This window comes from Maylandia zebra, linkage group LG13, assembly GCF_041146795.1.
Source record: "Maylandia zebra isolate NMK-2024a linkage group LG13, Mzebra_GT3a, whole genome shotgun sequence".
NCBI classification, from domain to species: Eukaryota; Metazoa; Chordata; class Actinopteri; order Cichliformes; family Cichlidae; genus Maylandia; species Maylandia zebra.
The window spans coordinates 24573423-24586425 of NC_135179.1; the positions used below are offsets into that span (position 1 = coordinate 24573423).

At 40.6% G+C, this 13003-nt stretch overlaps 1 protein-coding gene across 3 annotated transcripts in view; it reads left to right on the forward strand.

Moving 5' to 3' along the window:
* Positions 1 to 7635, forward strand: part of disc1 (DISC1 scaffold protein) — a 46556-nt gene extending 38921 nt beyond the window's left edge. For 2 of the 3 annotated variants that reach the window (XM_076891844.1, XM_076891845.1), the window contains 2 exons: positions 3358 to 3480; positions 6400 to 7635. In XM_076891844.1, the coding sequence (XP_076747959.1) occupies positions 3358 to 3480; positions 6400 to 6591 (315 nt within the window). In that variant the 3' untranslated portion in view covers positions 6592 to 7635. Of the gene's footprint in view, positions 1 to 3357; positions 3481 to 6399 lie in introns of those variants that run through there. The other variant, XR_013101402.1, reaches the window with a different exon arrangement.
* The last annotated feature ends 5368 nt before the right edge of the window (positions 7636 to 13003 follow it).

Consider the following 13003-nt stretch of genomic DNA (forward strand, 5'->3'; position numbering starts at 1 on the left):
GCATTGCTTTTCCACCTCTGAAATGAAATGTATCACTTTGTAGGCACAAATGAAGAAGCACACGTACTGTTGGATGTCAGTCAAGCTACAGGTTTAGAAGATCATTGCCAAACAAACATCACAAAGAAAAAACATAGCTTGATGGGTTTTTTTCCCCCAAACTGAACAATTGTGGAGAATCCTGCAGTGTAGGACAGAAGTGCTCAAAAACTGAAGCTGTATTCAAATTCCACTTCACATTTGAATAGCGACAAAATTAAGTATACTCAATCCTGCGCACTATAAAAGGGCTGATTTTTGTAGTTCTTTGTTGATGGCAGCTATTGTCCCACAATGAAAAGCAAAATCATTAAGGTCAGGTAGAAATGACAGTTACAGCTCTAGAAAGATGAGGGGAAAAGGAAAGAAAAGATTTTTCTTTGTTTTGGCAAAGCTTATTTGAGTGACTTCCCCAAAGTTACCGTCAGCTTGGTGTTAAACATTACACACATTGTAAACTTTGCTTTTAGGAAAAAGTAAAATAGAGCCCAAGTTTCTACTGCCACATTCAAAGTCACTTGAAACACCTCTCTACTCCATTCTGATCCTCGATTTGAACTTCAACGTAAACCGCAAAATAAGGAAATGATTTACAGCTTTGTCTAATTTCTTTATGGTTTGGATTTTGGGACAGCTGTGTGCATTTATGGCACGTCTGGGAAGCATTTGAACATATGATGCATGCCGACTTTTTGGGGCTCAACCTACATACTGCCTTGAGAATATGTAATAAAATAACTGCAGTACTGAATTCTCTTATTACTGCACATATTTGTATACAATGTTCCTTTGCAGACGTATTTGCTGGTAAGGATTAGTGTTGAAACCTAAGAAGCAACCTTTCACATTACAAGGGAGCTGCAACTTGAATATACCAGAAATTGATCATTGTTAAGAAAAGTAACTTAGAAAGTACTTCAAGTATGAGCTAATAGCTTTCCTTCAGCAGCGGTGTCGTGGATGTGCGTAACTTGCAGGCTGCTGTTCACTGAGAGACACCTATTTTTTTGGCATTTTACTGTGACGATGTCCTTGAACGTTTCACCTCCAAATTTGAAATAAGATTTCTGTAACTTCCACTGCAGACAGCTGGCTACCAAAAGGTAGGAGAGAAATAGAACCCGTGTGAATGCAGGGACCAAAAGACAAGACAACACACTAAAGGTTCTTATACGAAATTTGTTTGATGTATTTTTGATGTGTTTTCCAGTACATAAAAAAAGTACTTAACGCATTAACGAGGCTAAAATCTTGATTTACGTTTGATCTGCTGTTTACAATATGCTGCAAAATACAGACTTTTACCTCCTGCTGAACTTGTTTGGCATGAACCGCCGTATTACTGGCCTTTCATTTATATTCATTTAGTTTTTATTATTATTATTTTTTTTATAAAAAAGTCAGGCACTCCAAGTTTCTTATTTAAAATAAATTAGCCACTGTATTTTTTAAGCAAATACTGCCTTGAGTGCTATGCCAGTGCAATAATATTGCTTTGTATTGTCCGCCTGGTGCAAAGTGGGTAGAACAGCACCCATGGGAGCATGCACAATTACCTGCTGCCTCTCATTCATTATTGCTTAAATAATCATACAACTGCATACATGAGTTTGAATATTGAATTCCTAAATAATTTCCTCAACACCACGCTCCCCCAGTCTGCTTTGTTTACTTTGGTTTAATAACATTAGCGCTAATGTACAACAGAAATCAACACGCCAATACACGCAAGCCTGCGATTCTATTATGCAAATTGACATGTCGGTGAAATCTGTCGCCTTGTTTGTCAAAGGCAGAGATAGCGAAGAAAGCAGTTTTGATCACCACCTGGAGCAACATTACAATTTGTGATTTTATTTTTTTAAAGATTTTGTTTTTGTTTTAATGGCTTTTAAACAACCTGTCAGGCGTGTCTTTTAAAGAGTGTCATTCTGCACGGGGAGCTTTTGTTTTCTGTCCTGTGGTTGTATTGACTTTACAAAAGCTGACTGAAGGCTGGAAAGTAAAGAATCAATTAGCTACACAAACCCAGGGCCCTTATCTGCTGGAGAAGCCCCTAACCTGGATAAACAAACAGCTCACTGAATCTGTTGAGGGGAAAAGATCCAGGACGAGGTGAAGTGAAGCCAGAGGAGAGACTTGTGACAGTGATCGTTTGTTCATTCAAAGTTCCTCAAGCGCTAAAATATCTTTTCTCTGAATGCTGTTTCCTGTGGGCCTCTCTGCATTGAAAAAAATCTCGCTTAATTCCTTAATTGTGTCAGGATGTCTCGCACATATTGCCGCCCCCAACACTTGCTGTTGTGGTACGTTTCTTTTCTGGTGTTACATCATCCAGAGTGGGAGAGCTATTCCAGGGCAGAGACCAGAGACGCGACTTTTCAGTGATTGTTCTGACACCTCTGAGCTGCAGGGAGTTGATTTTTTTTTCTTTTTCTTTTAACCTGCAGCTATGAGTCAGATTAGACTCTTTGTGTTGTTTAAGGAGAACACTGAGTCTGTGTGCGTGTGTGTGTCTGTTTGCTTGAAGTGAGTGTGCGTGTACTCTTGGGTGTGCGTTTGTGTTCTCTATGCTTGATAAGAGAGAAGAAACTAGGACACAATGTCTGCAAAGGGGGCTGTTCTAATTATGGCCAGCGTTGCTTCCCGAATGCTCTGCCCTACTGCACTCTGAACTTCCACCAACCTGACATCCCTGCCATTCTTCAAAATGCACCCAGCCTTGTAGCATCATGTAATATGCAGATATCTCTTAATGTTGTAAACACTGCCCCTCTAGGTGTGTGTTTGCGAATAAACGCTTTTTGTTGCACATTAACTGAGACTTGCAAGTGGTTAGAATGGCAAAAAAACGTTAGCTGCTATAATAAAAAAAAATCTGTTAATAAACAGAGTCATCTGAATGAAGAGCATACTGTAGTTGGTAAATATAAATATATAAACATGTCAGTGTGTGAGCCTGCAAACAGTTCATCTAACCCAGGGCAACATGAAGCACGATGATAACTTTGAGGTTTATTGTTTGTCGCAGTTTTAATGCTGCATTATACACATGCAAACACGGTTTGTCATTTTTATCAGGCAAGGAGGGGCTAATAAAAAAACTGCCCAGTTGCATTATGGGAGCTGTAGCCAATGTTTTTGTAGCTTGGTGCATGTTACTTTCTAGGAGACAGAAATCTTCTGTGAATTTCACAACTCTTTGCTTTTCTTTGGTTGAACTACATCAGATTAGCACAAGTTTTGATCATTGTCAGTATCAGAGGCTTATATTTGAACAACTTCCCTTGTTGACCCTTCATGTCTTCTCTTACCCAGGATGGGTGCAGCGACACTGGGGCTACCGAACTGACGGAGCGCTGTGAGCAGATCAGTAACAGGCTGATGTCCTTGGAAGATGAACTGCAGATGGCCATACTGAATCGGGATCAGGCCCTCACCCATATCCTTTAAATTAACTGTAAATATACATCATGCTACAGTCACAGTGGGGAAAACAGTGGCTGGAGCCTGTGGCACAAACATAATCATTGCTGCTGTGGGTGTTGAACTTCCAGTGTCTTTGAAATGGTTGTTTGGAAAAGATCCAGGTCTCTTACAACTTATAGTCAGTTGCTGTCTACAGAGCAACATTGGTGCATCAAATGGCAATAAGACAGAGTCAGTGTGCTATTAGTTTGCAACTGAATGGGGTCAAGTTGGCACTTACAGTCTGTTTCTGATAATAGGGCAATTAATTGTGAAAGATCAGTGCAATTCACAAATCTGTTGCCAACATTAATTACTACATTTAGAGTCCAGCCAGAGTCTCACAGATATGAAACAGAAAATTGCAGCACAAATAGTGATATAGTTGCTCCAGGACAGCAATATAATTGCAAATTACATGGGTGCTGGCTAGCCCTGCTTTTATATAAGAATATTTGAGTTGAGTCCGGTTTTATAAATTAGTTGCACTCATTGATTTAGAGCAGCGGTCCCCAACCCCCGGGAACGGACCGGTACCGATCCGTGACTTGTTTGGTACCGGGCTGCAAAAGTTGAGGCTCCGGTGTGAAATTTGTGGTTTTCAGGGTTTTTATCGGTTTTCAGCGTTATTTTTTTATAATCGTTTTTATCGTTAACTCTGTTTCCCTGGGTCTTTTCCGGTGTGTTATAAATAAATCTTCTTTTTTTGGTACTGGTACTGGTTTTATTTTGTTGTATTTATGTGCGACACCTTAAAGGCCGGTCCGTGAAAATATTGTCAGACATAAACCAGCGCAAAAAAGGTTGGGGACCGCTAGTTTAGAGTGGCTCAGATTGATTGTGACATGCTGACTAAGTTCCTCTGTTAGATTGACATTATTTGTAAACCTTTACCAATCAGTCTGAGAGTGATTGCAGTCAGCCTGATTTGAGCCACCAAGTTTTCCTAGTTGCAATGAGTTCGCTGTCCTATATTACTCTTGCATGACTGACCTGATAATTCACACCTTGGGGTCAGTTATGTGTGTCTGTCCATTTATCTGAAACACCTAGTTTTCCTCAAGACCTTCCAACTCTCCAAAGTACACATTCAAACTACCTTGCTTAACTGCTGACTGACTGATGTTTGCGTTTTGTGACGTTACCATTCAATGAAAAAGGAAGAAAAAATCAGCCTGTCTAATCTGACATTATTTGTCCATTCAACTTCAAATGTAAGCTGGGTGCACAGGATTTTTCTCGACAGGTTGGAAGTGCCAGCTGCAAAATGAAACGGTAAATGTCCATGTGAGGTTATTAGAGGGCCGCTGATGCGGGCTGCCAGTCACCATGGGCTGAGATTAAAGCTGGTCGACAGGGGCAGTGCCGCAGCAGATAGAAGAATGTCACTGTAATGACTCCCCGTCATATCTTAACCTCTATTCTCCAAGCTGACCCTCCCTCTCTTCACCCGTCCTCACCGCCCCTCCCTTTCTCCATTTGCCCACTTCCACTTGCTGGATGTGGTTTGCAGGAAATTACAATATCCATGATAATGACTCAAATCAAACTGTTGAAGCTGATTACAGGTCACAATACATCATTTTCTGTGCTAATTAGAAGGCTGATTGGAAATAGATTAGTGTATTTTTCTCGCTCCACTTTTCCCCTCTGCATGGTGGGTGTATTAAGACAGAATCAAAAGGTAATATTTCAACATTGGCGTGGTGAAAATTTGCCACCTTTACCTGCTGTTGCTTAGTTTCTGTCACGTCCAATTTTTCTGTGCTGGACAGTATTTAATTGTGTATTTAATTTGGCGATCTCTAGAACCAGTGTGTTCTGCAGTGCCCCCCTCCCCGGCTCTTTTTGTTGATCTGTGGTTAGTCTGCTTTTATATCTTTTTAGAGCGTCCCCCACTGTACTGTCAGGGGCCAGCACAGACCCTGTTTGCATGATTTCAATGCAGCCTGGCAGTCGGAGATAGACAGAGACCGGCGCACCTCTTTCCACCTCTCTGCTCTCATGTCCTTATGTGTCACTTTTTTCTGATATTTGAAGTCACTGCACTCGTGCAGAACTGCAGTGGACACTTGAGGACAGTATTGTTGGTTTGCAAGGAAAATTGAACAGAAACTGAACTAGCGATGCTGGGACTGTTGCCATAGTGACAGTACGATCAAAACGGCAGTGTCTAAGGGTCTTAATTGAGTCCCTGCTCTCAATAACAGGAGGTGTATGGACAACCGCGGAGACTGGGATTGAAGAAAATGAAGACGAGGGTGGGCAAAATCCTGTCGGTGTTTGTGGTTAGTTTTAAGGGTTTTTAAGATCATTCTGAGCAGTTTCTTCCCATTTGTCGAACCCTCTGCAGTATTCATGAAAAGCTCTTTAATAGCTGTTTAATTATGAATGAGGACAATCTGTGTCCATTCAGACAGCAAAACGAGCCATCAGGCCCCATCTGCCATCAAAGCCATCCCTTTGATTTGCCACTTAAGCTGGACACTCACACGATTAATTTGAGTTTCTAAGCAGGTTAAACAATCCCCCTCCTGTTGACAGCCTCTATCCCGTTTCATTGATGGTTTATGAATAATTTAGCTGGGCAGTCTGTTTGCTTGGGTCCCCACATTGCCACCCAGCCTCACGGTTGAGACGAGCTCATGAATAGCGAATAATTGGATGGGGTTAAATTGAGTATGACTCGATGATCTGTCCCGATAATCCGCTCGTGGGCCAAAATCGGAGATTGATGACTTCATCACGTTATGGCTGTCCGCTGCTATTGCCATTAACCGTCAGGGGGCACACATCAGGGCACATGTGACATATTTGTCTGTTGGCATGCGTTTTATTTACATGTTAATGTGTGTGTGTCTGCAGCAGCATTCTTCCTTAACTCCCTTCGCACAGTCTTTAGAGAAGGAGGTTCAGGAAGTAAAATCCACTTTACAAACCATGCTTGCACAGCTCAAGGTGGAAGAAGAGGACGAGGAGGAAGTGAATGAGTTGGATGACCTCATGAAAAATGGGATTGAGGAGGAGGAAGAGGAGGAGGAGGAGGAGGAGGACCAGTACTTCAGTGACAGCTGGGACATTTGAAATAGATGTTTGCAGTGTTTTATGAGCACTTAAACACAGAATGGCTACCTGATAGGTTGACCTTGGCTTTTACAGTAGAAGTGACCCCATATCCATTTACTGTAAAGCCTCACTCGAAACACTCGACAAGCAGCCGCCGTGGTACTGCTGAAAGTTTCCATCAGATCAGGTCTGTAACTTTTCACCTGCTTCAAAATGAAGAAACGTGATATAAATACAACACACGAGACACTTTCTCCCTTAAAAAGAGTGCCTTTGATGACTAGTTCACATTGAGATGTTTCTTTTTAACCGTTTTCAGATACAGTTTTTTAAGAAGGTCAAATTTATTTTTCACTTTTTAAGCATTTAAATGTCACCACTTTTGTTACAGTCCCATTTTATAAGCAAGATTTAAAGTCTGTGTAACCCATGGCTGCAAATGAAGGTTTGGTTTGAGTTTTGACCAGACACCAAGCGGACAATCGGAAAACGTTAAAATTTGTTTTCACTGCTAACAGTTTTGCACATAAAATAACATAAAATGTATGCCTATTAATTGTTATTATTATTGTTATTGTTATTATTATTATTATTTTGGTCTGCCAGCCACTTTTGTGTGTGTTCTGAACGACTGGACTTTCTTGTAACTGCGTCCATGAAGTAACTCGTTTGTGGTGCTACAAAAATGTGAGCTAACTTGAACACTTTATTATCTGTGGGTGGAAAATGCAATATTTAGATTTTTCCGTTGTTTTCAAACGACATTGCGTACTTTAGGTTTTTAACATTTTTGTGACATAAAGGACAAATTACATCTACGTAGGAATTATTGAGAGATAAAACATCGGTGGGCACATAAAAGGATTAGAAACTGCTGTTTTTGTTGTTTTTTTTCCCCCTCTGTTTGCCACTGGTTGTGTTTTTTTTTTTTTATTCATATTTGTGCTTTCACCTATTATTGAGTTCTGTTTTGTTTTTTTAAATTTACTAAGCAGCTGTACCTTATTTTATATTTATTCCTTCCAGTTTCTCACTAATTACAGCATGTACCGTTCAGTCTAATGTTGCCTCCTGCTGTTTTCTACTTGCATTGAGTTACAGCCTCTTTATGGATTGTTTTTTTTTCCCCGCTCATAGAAAATTTGCTGGCACGCTGCCAGGCAAGTGAGGGCAGCGGTGACAGGCAGAAGATATCAATACGGTAATAAAGGTCCTAGTGAGGTCTTTGGGGGATACATGGGTTTCTGTTGTTATCTCACCTCAGCAGCAGCGGTGGCTAATTGGTAGGCAGCCTCACGGAGGGCATGTTGAGGGAAAAATGGGATGGGAACGGCACTTTTTTTTCTGATTCTGTGTTTTTTGGAGCGGGGGCTGTTGGGGGATTCTGCCGTGCCACGCTCTGGGCTGTAAACACAGCTGAGCGTTCAGGGGTTTTTCTGCAGAAGCACAATGGGCCGTTCTCACATTACTGCCAGTTTGCCAAACCACTTGCCAAGCTAGAAATCTCCACATCTATCAGCTTCAGACAGAGCCCAGTACACACACACACACATGCACACCTTCCTGCCAAACACCCCAACCTCATAATTGAATCTATGCTTGCATCATACTGTGCCCCACGTGGCAACTCTGCTCATAAAATGGTCACAGAGAAAAACCCAGATGGTTTGAAGCAGGCAGGGTGAGATGTTTCTCAATGTAAAATGAAGCATCACGCAGCGCTGGATCCCTTTCTTACAGTTTGGTTGCTAGGATATTGTACCATACCTCGTTATTATAATATATTATTAAAATCGTTCCACCTTTTTCCTGCACAGTCCAGTCAGATCCATCCCTCTTAGTTTCATTCCTTCTCAAGCTTTATAGTTTCTTTCGCGAGTTTAGTCATGCATGGAGAAGTCTGCATAACTGCAGTGTGACAAGAAGACAAATGGGTGGCAATTAAGATTACATCGTGGTAATAAGATGGGAATAATGGGGCTAAATAAGCCATGAGAATGAGTTAATAACAGAGTAATACCAGGAAATTACTAAAGTACTGGAGCAGCACTATAGTGATCACCTTTGCCTCACAGGAAGAAGGTCCTAGGTTTGAATCCAGCCTTTGGCTGAGCCATGCCGTGTGATACTCTGGTTTAGGTTAGTTCGTTATTCTAAATTGACAGAAGATGGACGCATAAATTGATGGATAATAAAGATATAAAAATTGGTGCTATTGGAGTGAATTTGACAACATAAATCTAAGTTTAATATTACCAGCTATCTACTTGGATATTCCCAAGCTTATTACTTTGGTAAGTACATAATATTTTATATATTACCTTTCTAATATCAAACTCTTACCACACTCTTTTAATATTATTTCCATGTACTGCCACCAAAAAATTCATTAGCATGTGAAAATGACATGCAAATGCAGCTGATATTCCATCCCTTGTTTGAATATTTCACTGATTTTATGAAGAATATTCCATGCCCAAAAATAAATGAATGAATGATTTTAGGAATGTGTTTGTATCAGGGGATTTGGGTTCTGGGTTCTGGATTTGTTTACTAGATTCCCTGCTGAATTGTTAAGTTGTCTGACAGGTACAGGTACAAACTCTCTGAACCATGGGAGAATCAGAGATCGTGCTGATTTTTCTTTCCTCTCTCACGCCGCTTCAGTTGGCGTCACAGACACCACTAATGAATTCAAACCGATGTTTTCGGTGTGTTCGCGTCTTTCATATCCTACGCGATCTCGGCATCCTCCTCTGAAACTGACACCGGTGTTCTGTGTGAGCGACTGCGTGTCAGTTCTGGTCACTGAGCCAGTGAATGTAGCTCTACTGAGAGGCCGCGCGGACATGGACCCAGAACTCAGCTCTGTCTGCAAATGGCCCTTTATTTCAGTCTTTCCAGTCGTTTGAGGAGCTCATTCTAATTCACCCTGCACTTCACTCAACTGTTGAATAAATTCAAATGAGCAATTTAACATGAAGAAAATTTCCTGTGGAATTAATAAGCATTTTAAATCAGTTAATTGCAAGTCCTCCCAACTCAAAATCTGCATATTTCTCTCTTAAACCAGTGAAAAAAGATGGGAACAAATGAAAAGCTGAGCAGCAACTACAGAAAATAGCCTGCCTTATTCTTTTTCCTGTGGTCTGGTGTGGATGCAGAAAATCACACTTAATTATAAACACTTTCCCACAGGGAGCTGCAATCTCCCCAGAAACAGCCTGTTTCCCATCACTTACAGTACTGGACAAATATACCCAGAGACACGCATAGTTTCTTCTGCATTTTGATGTATCACATATACATTCATATGAAGGGGCACAGAAGTCTGGGAGAACATGAGTGGGTGTCCAACAAGTGCTGAACGCAATAAAACTGCACTCATATAAACAAGAGAATGGCACCAAATGCAACATCTTGTATGAAAAGACAATCTTCAGTGATCCAAGCGTGGTATAATTGATATCCTTAATACACATGTGAGTTTGACCTATGGGACTGGTGAATGTTGCATGATGATATTATTATGGCGACAAGAATCCAATGAAGAGTTTATTGCACAGCTGTGACAACAATCAGCTCCGGCAGACCCCATTCCAGCTAACTTAATTTCCAGTGAAAACCAAACAGTCTAAGCTGTTTTCAATAAGCAGTAACACACAGGTAGCATAAAGAATGATAGCAACGGATTAAAAAAACTAAACTCTAATTACAGGAAAGAAATTGAGGTCACGACCACATTTTTGAGGGTGGTTTAACAACCTGAGGAAACTGCATGTTGTGTCCTAAAAGCATACATATGGGGAGTGTTATATTACGGGAAGATTTGCGTATTTTTAGACTCATAATTTAAGGATTCAGACACCCACTCGCAGCTGTAAAGATTTACTTTATGTTTCTGCACAGCAGAGCTTTAACCTAAATCCCAATTTGAGCAACTTTACAGTGAGAGTGCAAACATACATGTTTTTACCTGGAACACAGATGAGAGCACTGAATGACAATAGTTGAAGGTCATCCAGTGTTCAAATATCTGAACCGTGAAACAGAACAACTGACGCTTATCAGTCAGCTCCCAGTCATGCAAGTGGTATCCCCTGGAGTAATTTGACCTCACAGTGATGCTCCAGTAGTGTCAAATTTCACTGTGAAGAAGATCAAAATGTCCATGTTGGGAGATGGACGGCATAACCTTCAACCTCTTAGTCAGAGAGCCCTATTTCAATTTATTTTCATTGATAGCACTTTATAATACATTATAATATATAAAAAAAGTGTGTAATTATCCTGTAATTAATGGAATTTCACTCTATTTTATTTGTAATTAAATTTACCTACAAATGTCTGTGAAGGTTCTCAGTCATCCAGGTCATTGCAGTTTAAGAAGCTTGGAAAGAAAAGCCTCTGGACTTCTTTAAGTTGCTTGAAGCCGTTTCGCCTCTCATCTGAGAAGCTTCTTCAGTTCTAGAGTCAAATGGGTCATAAATGCATGGCACAACGTAGAAGAGCCACCTCCACGGGACAAGACTCGGCTGTTCATCTGCATCTAAAGGACAAAGGTCACTAGGACGCCAATGCCAATGTTCACATTTTGGACAGAGAGGACAGATGGTTTGAAAGAGGAGTGAAAGAAGCCATTTATGTCCACTGTGAGCGACCATCTTTGAACAGAGGCGGTGGCTTACAACACCAACTGTCTATAATCCAGTTTTAAAATCCCTTCCCAGACGCCTTGACGCCCACTCACATCCTGGGCCATTTGACCTCAGGAAATCACATGATAGGGTGGGGCCAGGTTTCACAATGAGCTCACCTGAAACCCTGGCTGATTGTGACCTGCACCCGCTTTCACACCTTTTTTGTGTTCAGTTTTGGGCTTTTATATAAATAAAAAAAACAATTATTCTATCGGTGTTTCTTCATTCGTGTTATTTTTGGTGGTTTTCTCACGGTCACTTCAGAAGTGTTCGCTGATGATTGAACAGTGTTTGTGAAAGGAAAAAAATCATCTATAATGCACCAACAATTTACAGCTCGAAGACTTTTGACAGAACTGAAGGAGCTTCTCGGATGAGAGGTGAAACGTCTTCAAGAAACTTAAAGAAGTCCAGACGCTTTTCTTTTCAAGCTCCTTAGACTACGATGATCTGGATGACTGAGAACCTTCACAGACTATAATGATTTCAATATTCTTGTAGGAAAGCGAGACCAGTCTTTATATGCAATGAAAGAGGACTATTGACTAGTGTAGCACCCACGACACACACATATAATACATAATAAATGTATAATAAGACAAGGTTAAGGCAGCAGTGCTTACAACATTAAATTAAAAGTTGAAACGTTACTCCTTCAGTGCATCTACCAGTAAGGATTTGTAGGTAAATATAATTACACTACAATTTCATATAAAATACCATTAAAATTCCATTTAATTCTCAGGGAATTACATCCTTAGTTGTGGACTGTCTCAAAAAATGCTACCACTGACTTTTTATGGGTTACTTTTGGTGAACATTTTTCCATCGCATGATTAAACGCATGTTAAAAAGCAAACTCCCTTCTGCAACAAGCTGCTTGGACACATCCTTGGCTATAGCAGTTACACATGGTATCATAGCATCTGGTTCACATTTTAAAGGACTGCTACCGAATTCTTTTGGAGTAACCTGCATGTTAAAAAAAATTACCAGTGCAGCCTATGGGTTTTGATCAAAACCGTGAGAAGAGGTTTTAAAATAAGCGTGCTGTAGCAGCCCACAGGAAGAGTAGAGTGTGTGTTGTGGGGGACTTGAACTCGTGACCTCAATATATGTAAAATTCATGCTGGAGCTCAGCATATAATTAGTGAAACCACACTGGCAGGAGGAGAGAGAGAGAGCAAGGGAGCGAGAGAGAGTGGCGTGAAAAGCAATAAAGGTCTCAGAGCCAAAAATCAGAGTGAAGATTTCGTGCTGAATGCACCATTAGGCCGCCAGATTCCCTCAACTATGTAACATTCTTTACGCTATATAAACGAAACACGCTCCCTTCTTTTAAATTTATCACAATGTACCTCGAAGCAACGTGTAAAAATATTTTCAGATGGATTTTGGTGAACAGAATGATGTCACATACTATGAATCTAATCCCAGATTGAAGTATAGCATGCTCTAAAATGGTTTTCTCTCAGGCAATCGCTTTAAAAGCTTAAGCTTGCTTCTCTGCCCAAAAACCATCAAGGTAATAAGATCAAAGTCAGAACAGACTCTGACTATATTGGATCTATTTCCAAAGATTTACCGCATCCACATGCTGCTGTGGAACATCACCGTTGAATCCAAAACAATACTTTGCTTTGATTTGAACAAAGATATGTTTGTGCTGCTAAACATATATTGTGCTATGATGTGTGGCATCATGAGGGGCTGCAGAGCCATTTTTAGGA